At 35.3% G+C, this 26,694-nt stretch overlaps 1 protein-coding gene across 3 annotated transcripts in view; it reads right to left on the minus strand.

Moving 5' to 3' along the window:
* PRMT3 (protein arginine methyltransferase 3) overlaps positions 1 to 26,694 on the minus strand; it is an 88,349-nt gene that overhangs the window by 57,159 nt on the left and 4,496 nt on the right. For all 3 annotated transcript variants that reach the window (XM_066364535.1, XM_066364520.1, XM_066364528.1), the window contains 5 exons: positions 26,264 to 26,366; positions 24,874 to 25,033; positions 22,988 to 23,132; positions 17,753 to 17,818; positions 9,486 to 9,607 (listed from right to left, as the gene is read on the minus strand). In XM_066364535.1, the coding sequence (XP_066220632.1) occupies positions 9,486 to 9,607; positions 17,753 to 17,818; positions 22,988 to 23,132; positions 24,874 to 25,033; positions 26,264 to 26,366 (596 nt within the window). The remainder of the gene's footprint in view (positions 1 to 9,485; positions 9,608 to 17,752; positions 17,819 to 22,987; positions 23,133 to 24,873; positions 25,034 to 26,263; positions 26,367 to 26,694) is intronic.

Below are 26,694 nucleotides of genomic sequence, written 5' to 3' on the forward strand. Positions count from 1 at the left end.
CTACTTGTCAGCTATGTGAGCTTCACCAAATTACACTAATCTCACCCAGCCTATGCATTCATGTGTAAAAGAGAATAATAATACCTGCTGTATCCATGTCACAGCCTATTTTGAGGATCAAATATTTGTGGAAGCTAAATATATACATAAGCACTATATAATGGTAATGATAGTATACCGAATAACAAAATGATATGTGTTGTACAAAACTTGAAATTGTGCTCCAATTATAAATTATTTAACTTTGGTCCTGGCCAGGTAGCTCAGTTGGTTAGAGCATCATCCAGATACGCCAAGGTTGCTGGTTTGATCCCTGGTCAGGGCACATACAAGAATCAATCAATGAATGCATAAATATGTAGAACAAAAAATTGACACTTTTCCCTCTCCATTTCTGTCTCTATCACTCTCCCCATTCCTCTCTCTAATATCAATAAATAAAAAATTAAAAATATAAATTATTTAACTTTGTCCAATGACATTCATTAAATATTTTTTACACTTGATCCTAAGATTAGCACATACTTTGTGCCCCCTTTTTTGTAATTAAAAAAAAATACAATTAAAGAGGTAATTTCAAAATGCTAACAGCAAACTGCTAAATTTATAGCTACTTAAATAAATAAATTCTCAATCCTCAGAGGATGTATATCTGAATTAAAAAAATTTTTTTTCTATTAACAACAAAGAATTTTTTCCCTCAACTTCATGAAAGTATTATTTACATAATAAAAAGCATTCATTAGCCCTGGCCGGTTGGCTTAGTGGTAGAGCATCAGCCCAGCGTGTGGATGTTCTGGGTTTGATTCCTAGTCAGGGCACATAGGAGAAGCAACCATCTGCTTCTCCATCCCTCCCCCTCACCCTTCTCTCTCTCTCTCTCTTCTACCTCGACTGAAATGGCTCAATTAGTTCAAGCACACTGGCTACAGGTGCTGAGAATAGCTCAATTGGTCTGAGCATTGGCCTCAGGCACTGAGAATAGCTCAGTTGATTTGAGCATCAGACCCAGATGGGGTTGCCAGGTGGATCTGGTCAGGGCACATGCAGGAGTCTATCTCCCCTCCTCTCAAAACAAAAACAGAAACAACTTGACCAGGTGGTGGCGCAGTGGGTGGAGCGTCAGACTGGGATGTGGAGGACCCAGGTTTGAGACCCAAGGTCGCCAGCTTGAGCACGGGCTCATCTGGTTTGAGCAAAGCTCACCAGCTTGGACCCAAGGTCGCTGGCTCGAGCAAGAGATTACTTGGTCTGCTGAAGGCCCGCAGTCAAGGCACATATGAGAAAGCAATCAATGAACAACTAAGGTGTCGCAACGAAAAACTAATGATTGATGCTTCTCATCTCTCTTCATTCCTGTTTGTCCCTGTCTATCCCTCTCTCTGACTCTCTCTCTCTGTAAATACAAAACAAAACAAAAAACCAGAAACAAAAACAAAAGAAAAAAAAAGAACCTGACCTATATCACAAACAATAATGCCCAGTAGATTACAGACCTAAATGTAAAACATACACTATAACTATAAAGAACTTACAAGAGAATACATATTTCCAAAGGTTTCTTACTCAACTCACAAATAGCAGCAACTGTAAACAAGAATGTTGCTACATGAAAATTGAGAATTTTAGTACATCAAAAGAACACTACAAAGACAATGAAATGGCAAGCAGGAATGAGAGAAGACTTTTATATTACATAAAACCTATAAACAACTAAAATGTAAAAACATAAAGATTGCCTACAAACAAATATAGAAAAAGAACCACCTCAAAGGAAACCTGAGCAAAAGGTATTTCACAGAAAAGGAAATACAAATAGCCAATAATTACATGAAAAGATGATGAGCCTCATTACCAATCACAGAAATACAAATTTAAATTGCAATGAGATACCGCTAAATGGTCAATTGGAAAAATATTTTTTTTAAGGTAGACAATAGAACTATACATACTATTGGTGGAAGCATAAGTTGGTAAAAATCACTTTGGAAAATAGTCTGGCACTATCTAGGAAATCTGATGGTATGTATACTGGAAGGCCTGCAACTCTGTTGTAAGTATATACCCCACATATATATGCACCAGGGCACATGTACAAAACACTACTAACAAAATTAGGAATAATAGCCTTAAACTGGAGAACACAAAATGTTCATCAAGAACAAACAAGATACATTGTGATATATTCATCAATGGCATGGTTTACAACAACAACATGAATAAACTGTATCTAGATATATAACATGCATACCAAAAATAATGAGCAAAACAAGCTAGACAAAAGACATACATAATGTATAACTTTATTCATTTAAAGATCAAAACTGAGTAAACGAAATGATCCTAAATGGATGCCCATCGAAGTGGTTACAGCAGGTAAGTGATCATCAAGAAAGTCAGGATGGTAATTAATCAGGCAAGGGCAGCATCTCATTGAAAAAATGAAAATGGGGGTGGACGGGACTCTAAAGTGCGGGTGTTAATTATGCATATTAAAACATTTTTATGTTTCATACACTTTTTAGTAAGTATAAATATGTTCTATTTCACATAAAAGTTAAAAAGAAAAGGATGTTTATGTCACATTTGAATTTTTTTCAAGGAGATAATACAATTCTTTCTGATGAAACTGCTGTAATTGCTTACTATTGGCTGAAATAGTTAAGGCTTTAACAGTTACAAACACTTCAAAGAAAACAAAAAGCAAGCTTCTTAAAAGAGCAACATATTCCCTTTGCCTAGAAATATCTTCAGAATGTTTATGCTGAAACAAGATGTGTTCTGTAACAGGCCATCTGCTCTGGCTGTTCTACTGTCTTCTACAAGTCATAATCCCATTTGCATCAGTAATTGCTTGTTCATATATAAATAAAGCAGGAAAGATTAAGATTTCAGGGAATACACAGAAGAAAAACTAACAACGAAGGCCATAATTCCCAGTAATTCTGTAGTAAAACAGCTCAACACAGATATTCACACAGATAACCTCTTTCATGAGACTGTTCACCTTAATCACCGCCTGTTATCTCATTCATGGAAAAACTATGGATTTTACTCACTATTCTTAAGTGGCTACTCACTAAATCCTACTTTAGCATAAAAGCATTCTAAATGAATTCTATTTCTGAAAATACCTGCACAAAACCTACCAGTTTTTACCTATAGAAATATGACATTGTAATAAAAATGGTAGTTTTAATAAATCTCTTAACTAATCCAATAGACACTAAAATTATCAATTTTTCTGACTGGAAATTTTGTTAGAAAAACCAGCACTTTCCTATCTAATACCAAGCTCATAGGTAATTTTTAGTTTCTTCTTTATCCTCTTATGTCTTCCTAACACAAAAACATCTTCCTCCCTCTTCATTTTATTTATTTATTTTTAAAAGGGTTATTACTATTTTTTTGTCTTTGTTTTTTAAGAAATAGAGGAGAGAGTGAGAACAGGGGACAGGAGCAGGAAGGTAGTAGTCACTTGTCGTATGTGCCTTGACCAGGCAAGCCTAGGGTCTGGAACTGGGGAACTCAGCGTTCCAGGTTGGGGCTTTATCCACTGCTTCACCACAGGTCAGGCTCCATTCATTCATTCATTCATTCATTCATTTAAAGGGGAGAATTGGGTAGAAAAGTCAATTTGAACTCACTACTAGAGAGGATGAATGGCAAGAGAGGTGAGAGAGGCAATTACATAAAAATGCATTAATTCAGATGAGAAATATAAGAATGTGAATTAAGGCATTCACAGTTACTGGGTAATATGCTATTCTATACACCCAAAGCCGGGAACCAAGATAAACCAGGATAACAGCAAATATAAAGTAAACATGAAGATTTCTGATGTGTACCTGGTATTTGACATGTGTTTACCCCTTGGCTGGTCACAAAGCAGGTATGTGCTGCCTATGTGATCAGCAAATTGAGAGCTATGAACTCTAACACTCAAGCCACCTTCCTGGGGTAAAGATAGTTCACATGTATCCCTGAAGTTCACAGGTAGAGAGAAAAGTTCATCTGGTGTGACTATAGCAGAAAAAGAGGAATTACTTGGGAGCCTGTACATGATCTCTTTACTGATGGGTATCTTCTTGCTGCCCCTGGACTGTATCCTTTGCTGCAATAAATCTTAGCTTTGAGTTCTTCTAGTGAAGCACTGAACTAGTAGGTAGTCAGTCATGGGATCTCCCAAGACAGGACCACTGAGCAGAGAGGAAATTAAAGGGATAGTAGAGTGGAGGAAGAAATGAATTTAGTTTCCTTGTAAGGTGTCTTGATCTCCTTTATTACCATTAGAATTCTATGGCTTTTGAATAGCAAAGTATTTTTTACCATTTAATCCTCATCAGTGGTTCAAAATTCTCTTTGACTTTTTTAAAACAAATTTTTTCCATTGACTTGTGAGAGTGAGAGAGAGAGGAAGGGGGGAGGGAGACAGAGAGAAAGGGGGGAGGGAGACAGGGAGATAAGGAGAGAGGAAGAGAAGGAGAGAGGGAGAGAGGGAGAGGGAGAGAGAGAGAGACAGGGAGAGGGGGAGAGAGGGAAAGGGGGAAAGGGGAGAGGGAGAGAGGGAGCAGGAGAGAGGGGGAGAGAGGGGGAGAGAGGGAGAGGGGGAGATGGGGAAATGAGAAAAGGGGGAGAAGGGAAAGGAAGAAAAGGGTGGGGGAAAGGGGAAAGGGGAAGGGGAGGGGGAGAGAGGGGGATAGGGAGAAGCATCAACCTGCTATCCCATTTAGTTGTGCATTCACTGATTGATTCATTGAACCCACGACCTCAGTGTACCAGGATGATGCTTTATCTACTGAACCACCTGGCCAGAGCCCAAATTCTCTTCAGTTTTAATTCACTATTCTATGTTTATTCTAAAAAAATTTAGAAACAAGATATAAAGGAACATCCCTTACTTCAAGAATTTGTCTTGATGTATTTTGTGATCTTGTTCCAAATCTTTTATATATATATATATATACAGGTATTATCACTACTCTGTTAAGTTACTTTATTCTTCTCAAAAGCCTTTACAACCATCTAGCATGTATCACTTTGCTAGGTGTTAGGAATAAAAAGATTACAGATAAAGCTCCTGTCCTAGAAACTAGACAAGGACATGTATACGAACATAAAAACAGATCAAAATAGCCTCTAGGCTTTTCTAAATGTTTCATTTCTAACAGTATTTCAGACACAGGCAATGTAAAAGATTGCATCTTTACTGTCATACTGAGATTGAAAGTATTGCATTGTAGCTATATGATGGATCAAACTTCTTAGGAAACTCCTCTGCAATAACATTCAAAAGTCCGAATAATGAGCTATTCCATGACTGAGCCAATGAAACAAAAGGCTGCCAGAGCAATAATAAAAATATTACCAGAAGCTACCTCTGCTTCCTAAGTGTGAAAATATACGACTGCCTGGCAGCTGAATCACTTTGCCATCCTTAGGTAAGCTTATGTTTCTGAAATGATCATTCACGGCAGAGTTCCAAGTATGACAGCAGAATAAGAAACACTTTCTCAGTCCCTTTATGTAACACAGAGTTGTTTGGCCCTACAAATTCAACGCCTTTGAAAATCTATATTCTACCTTATACATGTCTGCAACCTCAGAACTACAAGTCTGACCTTTTTATTTTTATTTATATGTAATATACATATATTATACATATAAGCCCTAATATATGTCAGTTCATAGTAAAACCAAAACTTCCTGCATCTTAAACTCATTTCTTTAGAAATGTTAGATCTTTTTTAAATAAAGAGATAAAAATTATTTTATTTTAGAACACAATTCAAGGACTGTAAATGAAATTCATTTAAAAGAATAATAAAATGTGCATTTAAAAAGTATCCACCTTTTAGAATTTAAAGTGTTTTTATAGATGAAAACTTATGGGGTTTTCAAGAAAGTCTGCTGTGTACAGATTTCTGACCGAGAAAGAAGCGTGAGGAGAGCTAGAGAACTCACAGCCTGCGAATGGGAAGAGCTGTCTTCACTGACTGATGAGAGTTCTTGAAATCTCCAGTATGCAATAACAGACAAATGTAAGGGAAGCTGAGAGTAGTTTTCAAAAGAGGAAAGTGGGCCTGACCTGTGGTGGCGCAGTGGATAAAGCGTCAACCTGGAAATGCTGAGGTTGCCGGTTCAAAACCATGGGTTTGCCTGGTCAAGGCACATATGGGAGTTGATGCTTCTAGCTCCTCCCCCTTCTTTCTCTCTGTCTCTCTCTCTCCTCTCTCTGTCTCTCTGTCTCTCTCTCTCTCTCTCTTTCCCTCTCTCCTCTCTAAAAATGAATAAATAAATAAAATAAAAATAAAAAAGAGGAAAGTGAGCACAGAATAAAACTGGCTTGGAAGTTTTATAGTGTAAGAGAATAGAGACTGTGAAATAGAACACAGAAAAGAAAGTTATCATATTTTGGGAGGATAGCTATAATAAATAATCATTTGAGAAACATAACCAAGCAAATATAAAGTATTATTTGAGGCAGTGGTGCTGAGACAAACATCACTATTACTACTAACTATTATAATAATTACTGTTAAGATTTAGCAAGGAAAACAACATAAATGGATTCAATCCTTATAACAATCTTATGAATCTTATGAACCTTATTTATAAATGAAAGAACCAGGGCTTCAAGGAGTGATTTGCCTATTATTATAAAGCTAATTAGTCAAAAAGCCAAAATTAGAAATTAAGTCATGTAATTCTAGATGCTGAGGGAAGTATGCTACGTTGCCTCTTCAAATTGTAGAATAATGGGGCAGTAAATACTGGGGATATTAACAATAAACTGTTTCCTGCATATTCTTTTATAGATATATATATTCACAAACAGTTCAGAGGTTAGTTCACTTTACTGTGTAAATTTTAAATGTTTGAATGGAAGACAAAAAAGACGCTTATGAACATTATGGAAATAGCTATCTTTTCACAACATAAAAAGCAAAGGAGAACATTGCTGAAGAAATAGCACAATGTTGACTTACTCAAAACAAAAAGGCCTCATTTTCAAAATCTATAGGTTCTAAGTAAAGAATACTTTTGAATGCAACCAATACATGCCCTCTAAGCGGAGTGAAATGGAGATAAACAGAATAGCAAATTGACTGTGAGGATAGACTGTGAAGTCAGGCAGCCTGGGATCTAATCCTGGCTCCACTACAAACGAGGACAGTTATTTTTGTGAAATAAAATGAAAGAATACAAAATGAAATGAGTATTATCAATATTCTTTTCCTTTTCTTCCATAAAGAAACTTAAATAACAGCATATCTAAGTCTTGACTTATAGGAATAAAATATGAAAAATTAATATATATTCAATAAATGGACGTGGTCTTTCATAAGATGAGAACTTCTAATAGAAATTCTTACCATAATCTTACTATCAACAACACATGTTTGATAATCTTTTAAAACAGTATCTTCTTTGGGATATGGTATGCATAATTGTTTAACTGGCAATGTACAAACAAATGAAGATGCTTTTTATGGACCCCTTAAATGATAATGTACTTAACATTATTGTAAGAACTAGAAAAAAATACTACTAGATTATGGAATTGCATATATATCTATGCAACATATATGCATGAAAATCATGACCACAAGCCTATTTCTATAAAAATCTTAGCAAGATCAATGTAGTTTTTGCGTTAACATTAATTTGGTACTTGTTAATATGTAATAACAGTAGCTCTAAAATCTAAAAATTTAAACATTTTACATAAGCATATTTAAATTTTATACTACTCAGAAAAGATAAATACTAATCAATTTTAAGACTATACCATAAGTATCAGTGAGAGAATTATTTAAGAATCATTGTTGGGGCCCTGGCCGGTTGGTTCAGTGGATAGAGCATTGGTCCGGCATATGGATGTCCTGGTTCAATTCCCAGGCAAAGCACACAAGAGAAGTGACCATCTGTTTCTCTTCCTCTCCCTATACCTTTTCTTTCCCTCTTCCCCTGCCACAGCCAATGGCTCAACTGGTTCGAGTGTCAGCCCAGGTGCTAAGGATAGCTTGGTTGGTCCAAATGTGTTAGCCTCAGGTGTTAAAAATAGCTTGGTTGATCTGAGCATCCAATCAAATCAACTGGGGTTGCTGGGTGGATCCCGGTTTGGGTGCATGCGGGAGTCTATATCACTATCTCTCCTCCTCTTACTTAAAAAAAAAAAAAAAAAGAATTGTTATTGGGGGTCTAAGGTGATTACAGCTAATACTTGTAAGTTACAAAGAGAGTTGATCTTAAATGTCATCACCACAAAAATAAATGACAATTATTTGACACAATGGAGGTATTAGACAATGCTATGGTGGCAACTGTTTTGCAATATATAAATGTATCAAAGCAACACACTGTACACCTCAAACTTACACAGTGCTGTGTGTCAATTCTCAGTAAAGCTGGAGGCCTCCTACTAATTAGATTGTGGAAATTACTCCTAAATTCCAAATGTATGTAAGGTGCTTTTACTAGGTACACAGCTAAAGACATCTAATTCTATAAGCTACAGTCCAAATAAAGGTCTTTTTACTAGGACAAAAGCCAGTTGTAAAATCAATCACCTAACTTACCTCCTCAAAGAGATGTAATATTTTTAGAGAATAAAATTAAGTTTTAGGGGGTAAACTAAATCCACTCTGCCTTGTTTGTAGTCATTTTGCAATTTACTTATTTTAATTTGAAGGAGGCTAATATTATCAAATATAAACATACAGGTCTGGGCCCTGGCCGGTTGACTCAGCGGTAGAGCGTCGGCCTAGCGTGCGGAGGACCCGGGTTCGATTCCCAGCCAGGGCACACAGGAGAAGCGCCCATTTGCTTCTCCACCCCTCCGCCGCGCTTTCCCTCTCTGTCTCTCTCTTCCCCTCCCGCAGCCAAGGCTCCATTGGAGCAAAGATGGCCCGGGCGCTGGGGATGGCTCTGTGGCCTCTGCCCCAGGCGCTAGAGTGGCTCTGGTCGCAACATGGCGACGCCCAGGATGGGCAGAGCATCGCTCCCTGGAGGGCAGAGCGTCGCCCCTGGTGGGCGTGCCGGGTGGATCCCGGTCGGGCGCATGCGGGAGTCTGTCTGACTGTCTCTCCCTGTTTCCAGCTTCAGAAAAATGAAAAAAAAAAACAAAAACAAAAAAAAAAAAAATTAAAAAATTAAACATACAGGTCTGTAGAGTCCTCTAATTATATTACTTTGTATGTCAATAATTTCTAATTTTATATCACAATTAGCATACTTACAGCCATAATTGGAAAGACAGAAAATTATATAAAAATAATTTTCGTCAATGAGAACTGTGAAAAGATTATTCATAGAACAAACATGTCTAATTCAATACGATTTAAAATCTTATTCTGAAACAAATTTTTACTAAAAGCGAAATGTCTTGAATCTGTAGTAAGATATATATAATTAAAGACAAGAAAACTTGTTAATCATCCATCTTAAAAATAATCTTAAATCAAGCCTTAAAATGCATCCACCTTATGATATCCATTGCCTGATAAAGGATTTCGGATTGATCAACTCCAAGAACCTTCTTTGCCCCAGCTTTAGCAGCAAACATGGAGAGAATTCCAGTTCCACAACCAACATCCAAAACTACCTGGTGTAAGAAAAAAAAAAATGAGGTATTATTAAAAAGGTCTAATAGTTTAAATCCTATTTATATATTATGCTGTTTCTGACTAGGAATAAATCATTAAATTTAAAACTTTATGAAATATGGTTTAATTTTTATTTGGGGAAACTGAGGACATCATTACAATGGGTTGTTTTAAATTCATAAAAGTGTATTTGGCTATCGTCTGTTGCAATCAGATGCAACGATGTAAATTTAAGAGATGTTTTATCTAAAATAAACAACTTCCATAGATCTTAACAGGAAAGCATTTTGCTTTTAATTTCCTTCTTATACACATGCACTAATTTAGATTTAGTAATTCTAAATTTTAACAGAAATAAACAATCTCAAGTATGAATGGCAGATTAACTCAAGGACAGCCTGATTCAATACAATTAAAAAATGGTTGTATAGAATATTATCACATCTCTTCCATTTTCAAAATTAAATATTCAACTTGTTTTAACAAATAGGTACCAAAAAAAAAAAAAAAAGAACAAGTTGGCTTCTAGAATTCTATAATTTGAGAATTTAAGTCTAAGAAGGATATTCATTATCACTGATGAAAATAAGATAACTTATGCATAAATAATGCATTGTTTTTCCTTCCCCCTTTTAAAAATGGAAGTATATTATATCCACTCTACTATAGTTTTAAAAAATTAAATAATATAGAAATCTTATAAGAGAAATCTTTCCATATCAGTTTATAGACCATCTCTTTAGTATAGCCGCATAGGATTTCATATTATGGCTGTACCATGATCTACTAGTTTTCTTCACTATTGATGGCCATTTATATAGTTTTTGAAATTTTACTATGACAGTGCTGTAGATAACCTCATATCTAACCCCATTTACACATGAGTAAATTTACAGAATATATTCCTAGAAGTAAAAACACCATGAAAATACTATGTCAGAGAAAACATACATACAGTATTTATAACCCTGCTAGTCATAACAAAATTACTCTTCAGAAGGCAATTCTACTCTAACCAGCAATATGAAGTGCCAATTTCCTCATAGGTGAGACAGTCCATGGAACAGATAATCTAATTTTTAAATTTCTGGCAACTTGGAAAATGCAAAATAATGATATACTGGTCTAGTTTTAACATGCATTTCCATTATCATGAGACTTAGCATCATTCCATATGTTGCAGAGCCAGCCAGGTACAGTTCTTTTTTATGTGAACTATCTACATATATATATCTAAAGATATATATATCTTTCTCCATTTTCCCACTGAGTTACTTACTAGTCCTTCTTATCAATTCTCCAATCAAAATTTTCTTACCAAATTTTATAGAATAAGAGTTCTTTGTATATGAGAGAGATTATACTTACTCTACAACATGACTTACAATGTTTTTTCTCATCATATATTTGTCGTTTGATTCTGTTTATAGTGATTTGCGCTATGCAGAAATTCTTTACTAACAGTCAAACCCATTCATCTTTAATGGCTTCTGGATTTTGATCATAATTAGAATGATCTTCCCCATGTTCTCTCCTATTTCATTCTCATACATTTTCCTTCTAGTACATTTATGGTTTTATTAATATAGTCTGTTTTCTTATCATGGTATACACCAAGAGGTATGGTTCTAAATTTACTCTGTTCAGATGACTGGCCAATTGTAATAACATGATATTTAAAAGCCTATGTTTTGCCCACTGATTTGATATACAATACAACTGCTATGATTAGAATGTTTGTGTCTCCCCACTCCCAAAATTTTATGTGTTGAAATCCTAACCTCCAAGTTGATGGTAATAGAAGCTGGGCCTTTAGGTGATTAGTTCCTGAGGAACACTGCCCTCATGAATGGGATCAGTCAACTTATAAAAGAGGCTCCAGAGAGATTCCTTGCTCTCTTCCATCATACGAGGATACAGCATGACGGCATATCCTTGAACCACAAAGCAGGCCCTCACAATAATCAGCTACTGCCTTGAACACTCTAAACCTCCAAACTGTGAGAAATAAATTTGTTATTTATAAGCCACTCAGCTTATGGTATTTTTGTTATACAAATCCAAATGGACTAAGAAAAGGACCTTTAACATTCACTAAAATTTCTGTGTATATTTTGGTCTATTTCTGGATTTTTATTCCATATTAATAAATTATTTTAAATCTATATAATCAGGTGCCAGTAATTATTCTAATTACAGAAGCTTTACAGAATATTTAAGTATCTAGTAAGGCTAGCCTACCCTCGCTTCAAAATTTTTTTCACAGTATTTCTGAGTAATTTTGAGTGTTTCTTTTCCTATTAGAACAAAAGAATCAGCTTGTCTAGGTTTTAAGTCTTAGCAATTTTATGGGGGTTGAACTAAAATAAATTTATTGAGGGGAAACTGACAATTTTGAGTTTATGAAAGAACACGGTTTGACTTTCAATTTGTTTACATTATCTGTTATGTTCTTAAGTTTTTGGGGTTTTTTTGTTTTGTTTTTTTGTATTTTTCTGAAGTTGGAAACAGGGAGGCAGTCAGACAGACTCCTGCATGCGCCCGACCAGGATCCACCTGGCATGCCCACCAGGGGGCGATGCTCTGCCCATCTGGGGCGTTGCTCTGTTGCAACCAGGGCCATTCTAGCACCTGAGGCAGAGGCTATGGAGCCATCCTCAGCGCCCGGGCCAACTTTGCTCCATTGGAGCCTTGGCTGCGGGAGGGGAAAAGAGAGACAGAGAGGAAGGAGAGGGGGAGGGGTGGAGAAGCAGATGGGCGCTTCTCCTGTGTGCCCTGGCCGGGAATTGAACCCGAGACCCCTGCACACCAGGCCGATGCTCTACCACTGACCCAACCGGCCAGGGCCTCTTCAGTTTTTTTAAAAAAAATCTTTTTCCTGTAAGTCCTGTACCTTCCTAAACACTGTATCTTCTGCATTGTTTACTATTATAAGTGGAGTCCTTCGTTCCATATATCTTGAAAAAAATTACCAAAATTGACTCCAGAAGAGTGAAAATCTACACAGCCTGATTTCCACTGAAGGCATACAGTTGTTAAAAGGCTACTACTGTGTCCGCTATCCTCTGCCCCTCCAAGAAAGACAAGGTTCAGATGGTTTCACAGGGAAAACATGACTATTTCTGCACAGATGGCCTGTCTGGGTTAGTCAGCACATTTTTACCCACTACTTTACACACAAGAAAGTTAAGAACTTTAAGATGTAATTTTGCAGTGAGGATGGACCAGCCTTACTAGATACTAAAATATTCTGTAATGCTTCTGTAATTAGAATAATTACTGGCATATGATTATGCACATCATTAAAAACAAAATTAAATATTTTTTAAAGTTACAAATAAAACGTATTAAACACAACAGCAAAAAAAAATACTATAATACATAGTATATGTTTATAGTTCGGTTATAGTCCATCAATTTGAATTATTATATGGCATAAAATAACAATAAAATGGGAAACTATACAACACAATAAGTGGTAAGTTCCCAGAAACTTCCATTAAAGACATTTACAAAACTAAAATATCAAAGATAAAAGGTTGGTGTAAAATTCCGAGGTGTGACAGCATTATGCTGACTGTGTTTGGGAATATCAACCCTCGGGCACTGCTTAGGGAAAGACAAGCGGCCAGCGCCACACCGTCCGGGTATAACCTTTCTGAACCAGGGAGCCACTGCTAAAAATTTCTTATTATTGTACTTTCACACATATAAAGAGGTTTTCAATATTTTATATTTTTATGTACAGCACTGTTTCTAATATAAAATATTAAAATAACTTATGGACATTCTTATACTGAATATATGAGCCATTAAGAGAATGTTAATAAAGAATTACACTAAGGAAAAGTGCTGAGTGATGAAAGCTGAGTACAAAAGGATATGTATCATATACTCCAATTAGAGTATGTATTATTTTGCAAGACTATTTTATATAAACAATATATACACATACACACATATTAATTCTTATGTAATCTTCTTATGCAAACGAGGAAAGTGAGCTTCAGAGAAGGAGAGCTGCAAGTCCAGGGTCATACAGCAGTACTCTGTAAAGCTGGCATTCAAACATAGGTCAATCTGCGTCGAAGGCCTATTTTAAATTATATGTGTATATGTATATATGTGTATATATATAGATGTGTATTTTTAAATTTTTATTTACATATATATTAGATTTAATTTATTCATTTTTAGAGAGAAAGAAAGAAAGAGAAGAAGAGAGAGAGAGAGAGAGAGAAGGGGGGAAGGATCAGGAAGCATCAACTCCCATATGTGCCTTGACCAGACAAGCCCAGGGTTTCAAACTGGCAACCTCAGTGTTCCAGATTGATGCTTTATCTACTACGTCACCACAGGTCAGGCTTAAATTATATTTTTAATTGTATCTTAATTATTTACATCTAGCTCCGAATTAGGTGAGGAAATAAACTAAAACTTGATAGGATAAAGGAGGTACAAATAATAACAATAATCTAACATTTACAAAATCATGAAGAAATTTGATTTATTTTTTCTAAAAAAGGAAAGAAAAAAGTGAATTTTAACTGTAGGTAATAATCAAAAGCATACAGAAGGCACCTTACTGTGAATTTCTTCAATGGACCACAAATAGAAATTAATTATGAGTGAGTGATAACACAATTAAATGCCACCCAAAGTTAAATGAAATCTGAGAAACCATATGGCCTCCACAGGAGCTTTGTGAATTGAAACAATATTAAGAAAGGAATGAAAAGAAAGACAGCAGGAAGGGAGGGATGGGCAAAAAAGGGAAGGGAAGGAGGAAGGAACACATTTTTGAGTATAAGCACTTTTTTGAAAATCTCTTCTTGTACTACATAATATGATATAGAAGCTCATGTTATAATACAGTTTGTCTACCCAATGGAGATAAAAACAAAGGCAATAAAGCTTAGGAAAGTATTGTTTCATATATTTATAAAAGAATTATATTTAAGTAAATTTGTGAACATATACTATAATTTCATAAACAAAATTATATGACCTATACATAAAAAATAGTAATGTACTTAAAATATTAATTAATGGATTTTACCCTAATTACTCATTCTACTTCAACATAATGGTGTTTAAAGTGTAGTGGCCCAGGGTAAAAGGTACTAAGACTAGGAGTAAAACTCCTTTAGGTTTGTTTGTTTGTTTGTTTTTTAGGTTTGTTTCTTTTTTTTTTTTTTTTTTTAAGATTTTTTATTTATTCATTATAGAGGAGAGAGAGAGAGAGAGAGAGAAGGGGGGAGGAGCAGGAAGCATCAACTCCCATATGTGCCTTGACCAGGCAAGCCCAGGGTTTTGAACCGGCAACCTCAGCGTTTCCAGGTTGAGGCTTTATCCACTGCGCCACCACAGGTCAGGCAGGTTTGTTTCTTTTTAAAGGCCTGTTTTAGGGCAAGTCAATTACCCATTGGTTTCAAGTGTCCTGATGTGTAAAATGGACATAAATACTTGCCCTACCTAATTACAGAAATATTGTATAGCAACAATGAGAAAACATGTTTAAAAGTAACCTATTAATTATAAAATGCTATTATTTAATTACATGGTAGCATATTTTCTCAATCTGTACTTAGTATAATAAAGAAAAGAATTTCAAGTCAATTAAAAATATGAAAACTTTAGATTATTTAATATATTTTATAAAGATTTTATTTATTGATTTTACAGGGGTAGGGGGAGAGGTATCAGTTCATAGTTGCTCCACTTTGGTGTTCACTGATTGCTTCCTGTATGTGCTTTGACAGGGCAAGCCCAGGGTTTCACACTGGCGACCTCAGCATTCCAGGTCAAAACTTTATCCACTGTACCATCAAAGATCACACTAGATTATTTAATATTTTTAATTACAAAAAATTATACCTTGAATTTACTTTAAGGAGTTAGAAATTGATACATGTAATATATTACATTACAGTATATTTTTGAAAAGCTATAAATGCTAAGAAAAACTAATCGCATATTGATGAGTTAAATAAAAGTATCTTGAGCAAAGAACTAAAGAAATATACTCTCAACTTATTTTTTTATTTAATACATTTTCTCTTCTTTTCCAAGTGAGGGGAAGGGAAATAGACTCCCGCATGCGCCCTGACAGGGAAGGGATCCACCTGACAAACCCATCGGGGGCTGATGCTCTGCCCATCTGGGGCCTACTCCCAACTTATTAATAAGCCCATTTCAGACTTTGGAAGAGTTAATATTTTCAGTAAAAGCCATAAAGAGAACACAAAATAATTATAAACATTTTATGTTTTCCATGGTTATATATTTTGTCAGAAAATGTATACTATAACATATACAACATTTTAATAAATTATAAATAAAAAATGAGAAGCAGACAATGACTGTGTATAAGGTCTATGAATCCAGTAAGATGCACTCTATATATACAGAAATATTCATAATTAATTTCTCAATGATTAATCTTTTGATTACTAATATACTTGTGCCTTTTCAGTATTTTCTTATATAAGACAAGTTCTATCAGGAACATATTAGAAAAGAAACTCCTTACTTTCACCTAAGTTCTTAAGTTATACATATCAAAAAGTATTAAGAAAAGATAACTCAAAGAAAGCCAATGTTGCTTTTATAATAACCAAGATCATAAAAGTTTAGAACCAAAAGGATTTTAAAAATTTATAAATGAGGCTCAAAGTGATTCACCACTTGTCTAAGATTATTAGATAGCTGGTCCCTGAGAAGCCAGGCAAGACTAGTGACTCCCAGGCCAGTACATGCTTAATTTATATATTCACATATTAAGGAAAAAATTAATTTAAATTCTGAGCATAATTTAACTATAAATAAAAAGCAAAATTTCTAATAGTAACACATCTGCTGTTTCACTAAAAACAAAGTGGTTTTTTAGACACACACACCTATTAAATTATTCCAGCAGTTGAGTATAAATATAAAAATTTTTAAAAAATCTTAATCTTTGCTGCAATACACAAATAGCATACAAAAAAAACTAAGTAAAAAGAACTGATAAAATGAAGATTTAAAAAATGAAATCACCATTTGTCTATAATGGAATCAGCAAAAACAGAGACACCCACCATCATAAACCTTTCATGATAGCTATGCTTTGGCCAAAAGATATCAGAGCTCATCAATTTCACTGTATAACTCTGCTAAGTCACAAGTGAAACACTGTTAGGAAGTAGGTATGGAAAAGGAAAAGCCAATCTATATTATACTCCAAACAATTTAAAAACCAGGAAGAGATTTTTCAAAATATAAAGGATGTCAGTCACTGCTGCAATATGATGATATAAAGCTCATGGAACAGATTTAGACAGGTACCTTTTAAAAATGGAGGTGAAAAGGGAATTACAAAAGCCTGATATGTCATCATATACATTTTCTTGAAGTGGAAAGTGTCCCAAGTAAAGGTATATAAATGGTGGATGATAATATTCTCGATTAAATTTGTGGAAGTAACTAACAATAAGGAGAAACAAACAGAAAACTTGAACTTTTAGAGGTAACCTTGAGAGGGAAGGAGGAAAGAAGAAAGAATTGAAAAAATTCACAAGGGAGGAAAAACAAATTACACAAATTTCAAATACAAACACAGAACCTGTAAAAGATCATCTCTGAAATAACTTGAGGTGTATGAAGACTAATTATAAAATAAAAGTGCCTCATAAAGGGATAAATAAATAAGTTCTTAAAAGAAAGCACATAAAATAAATTCTACCTTACATTATATGTCTCTACTTATCAATAACTTCTTAAAATTATTAATTTTTAACTAATTAAACTGAAATACTAATTAAAACTGTGCTTTGGTATGGGGCTTATTTGATACATTTGAAATTCACAGGAATGACAGTAAATAAAAAATATGGTTTAAGCAATATTATCTGACTAACCAAAGTTTAACTAAACTATGTCACTGTAATTAATGATTTGTTTTAAAAAATATATTGTGACAAAGTACCAATGAACATTTTTGTTATCAGTACTTTGCATCATAGCAGAGTAGCATCATAAAAGTCTTGCATGAAATCAAGCTGAAGTACATTAAATCAATTGCTATCACAATGATGACCCAAGAGAAGATTTCTACTGCCCAAAAGCCACACAAAATGTACAATTCTGTAGCCTATTCTACTGACCTTGTCTTTGAAGATATGTGGGTTTTGGTATATAAAATCTCGGTAACTTTCTGTTCGTATTTTGTCCTACAGTGGAGAGAGAAAACATGTTTACAGAATAGTCTAAACAATAAAAACTTTTCTAGAAAGTTATTTGCTATTTTATCACACATTGCTAGTTTCCCCAGCTACTTTTTGCCTGGAAAACCAAGCTTACTTTTGTTTTCCTAAAAGAAAACAGTAAGAACAGAACTAGCAACAACACACAAAAAGTTGAAGAATACCACTGAAAGTCAAGTAAAGTCTAAATTCTTAAAAATATATACATTTTCATCTGACATGCATCATTATAAGACCTCAACGGAGAGTTAAAGCTAATAGAAGATGACCAGGGTATTCTCCTCCTTTAGGGCCTGGAATCTAGAGTCTATCTTCCTGTATTAGAGTTACATTAAAATATCAGACAAAACAAACCCAAAATAGGTAAATGTAAAGTTTTAGTTACATATGAAAAACAAAGCTTAAACTGAGTATGGTTTTTCTAAGAAAGTCATTTGTCAGCACCTATCAGATTTATAATTCTGTTTTGTTTCTAGAAATGACTATAGTAGGAAACGGTGCTAAAAAGCCTACACCTTAAAAGAAAATCACCTGAGCCTTGCAGCCCAGATTATGAGACTTCTATACTCTGGAGTCTCATGTGACCTGTGATCAAGGCAGGCACTGAATGCTAACATCTATGCTGGTTCATAAACAGAGCTGATTCCCTTTTAAATTACCTCAGTTGACATATATATGAATAGCCAATTAAGCAGTAAAGGGCTCTGTTGCCATGTGATTAAAATGAGTATGATAAAAATATCTCAGATGGGAAATTCTATTTTTGGGTTTTACATTAGGCTAAAAAAAATCAGTTATACTAAATACTACTACAGTATAAATTTTTTTTTTTTTTTACAGAGACAGAGAGAGAGTTAGAGAGAGGGATCGATAGGGACAGACAGACAGGAACGGAGAGAGATGAGAAGCATCAATCATCAGTTTTTTGTTGCAACACCTTAGTTGTTCATTGATTGCTTTCTCATATGTGCCTTGACCACGGGCCTTCAGCAGACTGAGTAACCCCTTGCTTGAGCCAGTGACCTTGGGTCCAAGCTGGTGAGCTTTTTGCTCAAACCAGATGAGCCTGCGCTCAAGCTGGTGACCTCGGGGTCTTGAACCTGGGTCCTCTGCATCCCAGTCTGACACTCTATCCACTGCGCCACCGCCTGGTCAGGCTACAGTATAAATTTTATACAATATGTATCTCCCCCAAAAATGTTTTTATGCCAATATTGGGAATTAAAAACAAAGACACATTTAAAGGAAGCTTTAAATTAAAATACAAGTTGTTTTATTTAATTACTGGATCTAAAAAGGAGGAATTCCATAATTAATTCCATGCTTTCTGATAGAATTATTACTAATGGCTTTACAAACAAAATTTCAAATCAGTTTAATAAATTTTTCCCTAAAGATTTTAAGAATTACTAACAATAAAAAAATCAAATGTTTAAAAAAGTTTACACATACTAATTAATTTTAAAACATAAAAAACATTGTATTTTATACATTTTTACCATTTATATTCTTCTTACACCATAAACTGATTTTTGCTGACACAACAAAAGCTACACGAGGTGAACATCTGTCAAGAAGGCAGTCACTCAGAGAGCTCTCACCAATCACGCTGCTTAACCACTGCTGCAACTTCATCATCAGCACCCAACTCCTGTCCTAAGTGCATGCTCTGCTGCCCCTCTCAACTGCAATCCTTCATCCAGGCTCCTTCTCTTAGCCATCTGTTTTTGCTCATATGCTCACCCTGGTGCAATGAAATCCAAGGTATACCTAACAGAGTACCTCAGACAGAGCAGCTTCAACTTAATAACTGAATTTTCAAAAGAAAAATCCACTAAACACAAAAATGTAAGCAAATGAAAGACTAGCCCTCATAACCATTTCTAGATATTTTTCTAACAAAAGACTAATACTTCAATACAAAATAAGGTAATAAACAGAAATTTTAAAATTATCTTTTGTACCAATCTATTAAAACTGAAAAACATTCACAAAAAGAATAAAATCAGAACTCCAATACTAAAAAGCAAGATAATCTTTTAAGACCGGGAAAACATCATGGAATTATTTCTACAAATATAAAAAGCTTTTTTTAAACAACAAGACTAAAGACAACAGAAAAATTATATATTGTAAATTTTACATATGTAATAACAGTATGTTTAAATGTATAGGGTCATGAAAGCATACAGAATGAATGAGTCAACTGCAAATATTGTACAAAGAGAATGTAGTAAAGGAAAATTATTTAATGGTACTGTGATTTGTGATAAATGTTCACCAGGATGAACAATGTTTTTCTTGGAAAAAGAAGAGTGATGCATCTCAAATTTATAACATTAGTCAACAACGACTTCTTCAGAAAGACAAAGTGGCAAAGAATTTCAGAAGTTCATGTAGTAATCTATCCCGCTATCAACTGTATCTCTGGAATTCAAAATAACTATCTCATCTTAACTCCAGAAAATAAAACCATAAACTATCTTGATTTATAATTATAATCCCAACACATGTCAAAATAATGTCATTAAAATATCTAGAACTAAGCAAAAAAAAATCCAAATAATATTCCTATAAAACCAAGGCAAATTCTAAGCATAAAAATAAGTCCTGTTTATCAACTTAAATTATTTATAATGATTCAGGTTATATCCTGATTGTAGCAAAATCTTGAACAGAGTACGTGTGCTAAGAACCATTTTTGATAAGAAACAGAGGATATATGCTTGATATAAGATACATTTCATATAGCACATAACATAGCAAAATATAAAATGGATAAACAGCTCTTCCTGAGTAGATTCTATCATTATTTCCTTCGAACACTGAATCAAGTCATCTCCAAGGATGTAACAGCTAAGGGGAAGAAAGGCATGGAAAATTATATTAATAAGGGTTCTTAGAGTGATTCTCTAAAAGGGAAAAGACAGCACTGGAAACTTCAGGCTGGAACTTACATGTACATCAAAAGGACCTAAACATGTACAATCAGGTGTGAAGATTTTTGTTACTGATATATATAGCTACAAGTGTCCAGGACAGAGTTTTGGTAATAAGTGCTCAAAGTGGATTTCCCTGATGACTGTGGTGAAGACACACGCACTATCTACTGGGGGTGGGGGGTGGGGAGACTTAACCTTATCTGTCTGAAAAATGCAACACAATTTTTAAACCAAAGGCATTAAAGGTTCATGGCAATTATATTGATGGGGCGACTTAAAATGACAAATATGGACTTAGATTAGCTCCTTCAAAGAAAATATTCTAGACACAATTTCTTTTGTGTGTGTGTGACACAGACAGAGAGAGGGACAGATAGGAACAGACAGACAGGAAGGGAGAGAGATGAGAAGCATCAATTCTTCGTTGTGGCACCTTAGTTGTTCATTGATTGCTTTCTCCTAAGTGCCTTGACCGGGGGGCTACAGCAGACCGAGTGACCCCTTGCTCAAGCCAGCAACCTTTGGCTCAAGCTGGTGAGCCTTGCTCAAACCAGATGAGCCACACTCAAGCCGGCGACCTTGGAGTTTCAAACCTGGGTCCTCTGCATCCCAATCTGACACTCTATCCACTGCGCCACCGCCTGGTCAGGCTAAAATTAATTTTAAAAACAAAAAAGTCCATTTCTTTTAAATAACTTCACTCTGGACTTAAAATAATGTACTACTTATAATAAGATAACTGTTCTTTGTAATGCTCTGCATTACCCAAGTGACAACAAAAAGCACAACTGTGACAGGTCTTTAATAAAAAATTACATGGCATTGCTTTAAAAGACCTTAAGTAATTATAATTACTATTAATCAGAAAACTTTTACTCTTTGATCCTATAAAACGGAATGAACAAAATATATACATATTATTAAGTCCTCTGGTTATTATCGATGCATATGTTTCAAGGGAACATGGCCTTAGGGCTCCCACAAAATAAAATAATCTTTTGAGGAAGCATTCAGGAAGGAATTTTTTGTTTGTTGGTTTCAAAAAAAAAAAAGTGGCATCTAAAATTCAGAGCTAAACATCTAAAATTTTCAATAATTTTTATTTCAACATTTTGTTTTACTCTATTTTACCAAATTAAAAATTATATCTTACTATTTTACTGCCTATAATATATGATAAAACTTATAACTATCAGGTATAACTAATAATCTACTTGTATTGTATATGGGCATTACCATTATAAAAATTAGAACCAACCAAACAAATACCTGATTTAACCAATTTAGAAAATCCTTCTGGCCCTGGCCGGTTGGCTCAGCGGTAGAGCGTCGGCCTAGCGTGCGGAGGACCCGGGTTCGATTCCCGGCCAGGGCACATAGGAGAAGCGCCCATTTGCTTCTCCACCCCTCCGCCGCGCTTTCCTCTCTGTCTCTTTCTTCCCCTCCCGCAGCCAAGGCTCCACTGGAGCAAAGATGGCCCGGGCGCTGGGGATGGCTCTGTGGCCTCTGCCTCAGGCGCTAGAGTGGCTCTGGTCGCAACATGGCGACGCCCAGGATGGGCAGAGCATCACCCCCTGGTGGGCAGAGCGTCGCCCCATGGTGGGCGTGCCGGGTGGATCCCGGTCGGGCGCATGCGGGAGTCTGTCTGACTGTCTCTCCCTGTTTCCAGCTTCAGAAAAATGAAAAAAAGAAAAAAAGAAAAAAAAAAAAAAAAAGAAAATCCTTCTGTATCAGTGATTTCAAATGTAAAATAATTATGCAATAACAATAGAGAATTATTTACAAGTAAATTTTGTACCAAAAAATTATTTGCCCAAACTGAAGTCAGTATACCTACTTAAAATATTAAAATTAATAATTTCTTTTGTACATTTAAAGACAAACGTGTAATTATTATTCCTATTTAATAGTTGCTCTTGAGAAGACTAAAATTGTCAGCAGTTTTTTTTAACCAACGTTCTTTTTAAAGCACATAATTTCATAATAAAGATAATGATCTTAAACAGAATTTAAATGACTTTGATGCTTCTGCTATCTTTTCAACCCAAGATGAGCAATCAAGCAGCAAAGATATTTGCAAAGCAGTTAACTAGGAACGAGAAAAAGTAGTTCTCCTATAGCATTTGAATTAAGAACCTGTTTTATTAAATTTTTCCTATAGTATGGATTTGGTGCATTTGTGCTCTTTTCTAACCTTTAGCATTTCTTCATGTATCCCATAATGCCCGTAGGAGCTGAAATAAACACCATCCTCATCCTCCTGGAGGTCTGCAATGGCAGTAGTAGATGCCAACCGGGTTCCGACATCTGCGTTCATCACAAAATCCTGAGCAAATTGTCTGTAATCAATTTGAAATACACCCTTGAGACAGGTTTACTGGACCATGAAACAGGAAAGGCTAGAGGTTGAGGAACAGGAAGGGGGCGGGAGTGAGTGGAGTGTGATGAGCCTTCTAAATCACAACTACCTTCAGCACCTCAAATCTCCCCCTGCTGGATCTTAAGCAGAGGCATATTCAAACCCAGCTGTAACATTCCTTCTGCAAACCACAAAAGCACTGCTAACTGCAAATTGTAGCTGTTTATCTCTTCCAACTGAACGAAATAAGAACATTACTGTAATTCAATTCTTATTCTTTTTTTTCTAGCAATTTACTTTTCATGTATTCTCTAATTTCCACCTGTTTTTCTTTTTAATTTAGAAATTAAATGTAATGGGTGATATTGATCAATAAGAGTACTTAGGTTTCAGGTGATCATCTCCATGGCATTTGAACTGATGATTGCATTACATGCCCATCACCCAAAGTCAACTCATTTTCCATTAGCATTTATTTGTCCCCCCCAACTTTATTATTCTTAACATTCCAAATCTTATTTTAGTAGCTGAATCAATGTAGTATTATATTTCATCACTATTAATATTCTTTAAAATCTACTATCTCATTGAAGGGTTAAATGGTCAGAAAGTGGACCCAAACTGAGATTTACAGACACTAACACCATCCATTCCAGCTCTAAAACTTAGTTCTCTCTCCGATCACAACCTAGTAAGAATCTATAAGGAATGCATGGGGGAGAAGAGCAAAGATGCAGACAGTAGAGCTGGTTGGTGGTGGTTACCAGGTTATCCAGCATAAAATCCCAGAAACAAGCAAGGGGAACTACAACCAGCTATGCTCTCCTTCCTGCTGAACATGCTAGCAAACCATCAAACGGGTAATTGGGCAACAGCTAACAACTTACAGATTCAATAGGTAAAGCCAGTGGTATACTTGGTAGATATGCAGAATCTCAGGCCCTACCCAGGCCTTCTGAATCAGAATCTACAGTTGAACAAGATCCTCAGATTTGCACACACATTAAATTCTGAGAAGTACTAAGCCAGTAGAATGCTAATTTACTTGCTTAGGAAAACCACTTATGCATCTGGTTTTCTGATTAAATATGATATAATTATATTCTGATTCTTTAAAAACAAAAACTTTAATCTTGTACTTCCCCCAAACCTAAAAATATTAATCCCGCCATTTTAAAAGCCTAGGAGAGGAAAAGTAAAATGGAGAAATCTATTAGAAGCAGGCCAATTCGAAGGAAGGCAGGATCACAGAACAAAAACTCTTAAGAGGACAGCACTCTTCAGAACAATTCAGGCCACCTTGGAATAATGAAGCACATTATTAATAAAGACATATATACTCAGTGCCTATTATGCATCCAACTGAAAAAATAAGTCAAAGTATTTGAAATTAAATAAACATATACTATCCAAACAGTTTCAATTTGAATTTAAAGAGCATGCTGCTGATCTAAGTTTTTAACTTGTTGGCTAAACTGAACACATAACGTTAGTATACAATTATAAAGAAGCATATGAGAATAGGATAAAATTACAGAATTTTATGTTAATCAATGATGTCCACAATGTGTAAAAATGGTGTTACATATCTTTAATATACCAGAAGTAAATATCTACATTGTACTTTCCAGTATATGGAATATCTTACCATATTCTATCTAATATTAGTTGTATTAATTTGGGGTCTAAACAATTAATTTTCTATAAGACTGATAAATTACTTCATTCTTTGGAGATCCTCCCGCGCTCTGGCTAAGGCAGCTTCCGCAGACAGTGCCCTGGCTTCCATATGTTTTAATTTTTCAACAACAGAGGTATTTTCACTGAGTCCATTGGGGAACGAGATTGGGACTGACACTGGTTCATAAAGATCTTCTACATCTAAAGAAATAAATGGACATTATCAGGCCACCTTATAATAATGAAGCACATAGATTATTAATAAAGACATATATACTCAGTGCCTCTTATGCATCCAACTGAAAAAAATAAGTCAAAGTATTTGAAATTAAATAAATATATACTATCCAAACAGTTTCAATTTTAATTTAAAGAGCATCCTGCTGGTCTAAGTTTTTGATTAGTTGGCTAAACTGACCATATATATAAGCATTAATTGTACTGAACTAAACCTAGGAAGAAACGAAAAAGTCAAAGAAAGCCCTGGCCGGTTGGCTCAGTGGTAGAGCATCGGCCTGGCGTGCAGGAGTCCCGGGTTCGATTCCCAGCCAGGGCACACAGGAGAAGCGCCCATCTACTTCCTCTCTGTCTCTCTCTTCCCCTCCCGCAGCCAAGGCTCCATTGGAGCAAAGTTGGCTCAGGCGCTGAGGATGGCTCTGTGGCCTCTGCCTCAGGCACTAGAATGGTCCTGGTTGCAACAGAGCAACGCCCCAGATGGGCAGAGCATCGCCCCCTGGTGGGCATGCCAGGTGGATCCCGGTCGGCGCATGGCATGCAGGAGTCTGTCTGACTGCCTCCCCGTTTCCAACTTTAGAAAAATACAAAAAAAAAAGTCAAAGAAAAAGAACTCTAATTAATTTATTTATCTCCAACTGTCTAGCAAGTACATGCATTACATCTCAATTCATCCTCAAAACAAACTAAGATGAAGATAATCACCCTTATGTTAAGGCATGGGAAAAATAAACTCCAGAAAAATGAAGCAACAACTAGCCCAAAGTTATACAGCTGTTTCATGAAGGAACTAAGGTTCAAACTCATGCTTGCCACGATCCCTTGATTGTGGTGGCATCTGCTGGATTTCTCCACTAAAAAGTTAACATCTCCTCTGTAGTTAATACATTTCTTGGGAAGATACTTTAAACTATGCAAATCACGTTCCACCTTAAATTTTTATCCACTACTAACCCTCAAAACTGTCAAGGCCATCAAAAACAAGGAAAGCCTATGGAGCTGTCTTAGCCAAGATGATACTGAGGAGATATGACAACTAAATGTACTGTGGTGTCCTGGACGGGGCCTTGGAACAGAAAGGGGAGAGGAGGGAAAAACCAATGAAATCTGAGAGAATACAATGGAGTTTACTTATTTTTGTCTTAAAGTACAGTATATTATTTGAAACATATTCCACAAAGGGTATGTTCACCTTACCAAACTGAAGTAAAAGGTCATCTTCTAACACTGGCTTCAAATACTCTTCTTTTTCCCAAGGCACTGGGTTGTATATGGAATTCATATACTCAACCGTAGGATTCTGGATGTAAAATTAATTGCATGTTTTTTCACTGCATTTAATCACAAAATTTCCCCTAGCAAAAACTAAGAAAGTTGAACAAAAAAGGAAATCATCTCTATATTACACAAAATCTTTATTTAAAAGAGTCCATGTTCAATTGTCATTTCATTTACTTGACTGGATGACTGACTAGTTAATCAATGGTTTCAGAGCACAATTTCATCTTGTTTGGACCTAGAGGAATTGGCAATATAAACACTCATTGGAACAAGAGAAAGAAGAACAAAGTATTTGAAAAATAGGACAAAGAGAGCAACCACTGTACTTGAAATCAAGCTAGAAATTA

Source organism: Saccopteryx leptura, chromosome 1 (assembly GCF_036850995.1).
Source record: "Saccopteryx leptura isolate mSacLep1 chromosome 1, mSacLep1_pri_phased_curated, whole genome shotgun sequence".
NCBI lineage: Eukaryota > Metazoa > Chordata > Mammalia > Chiroptera > Emballonuridae > Saccopteryx > Saccopteryx leptura.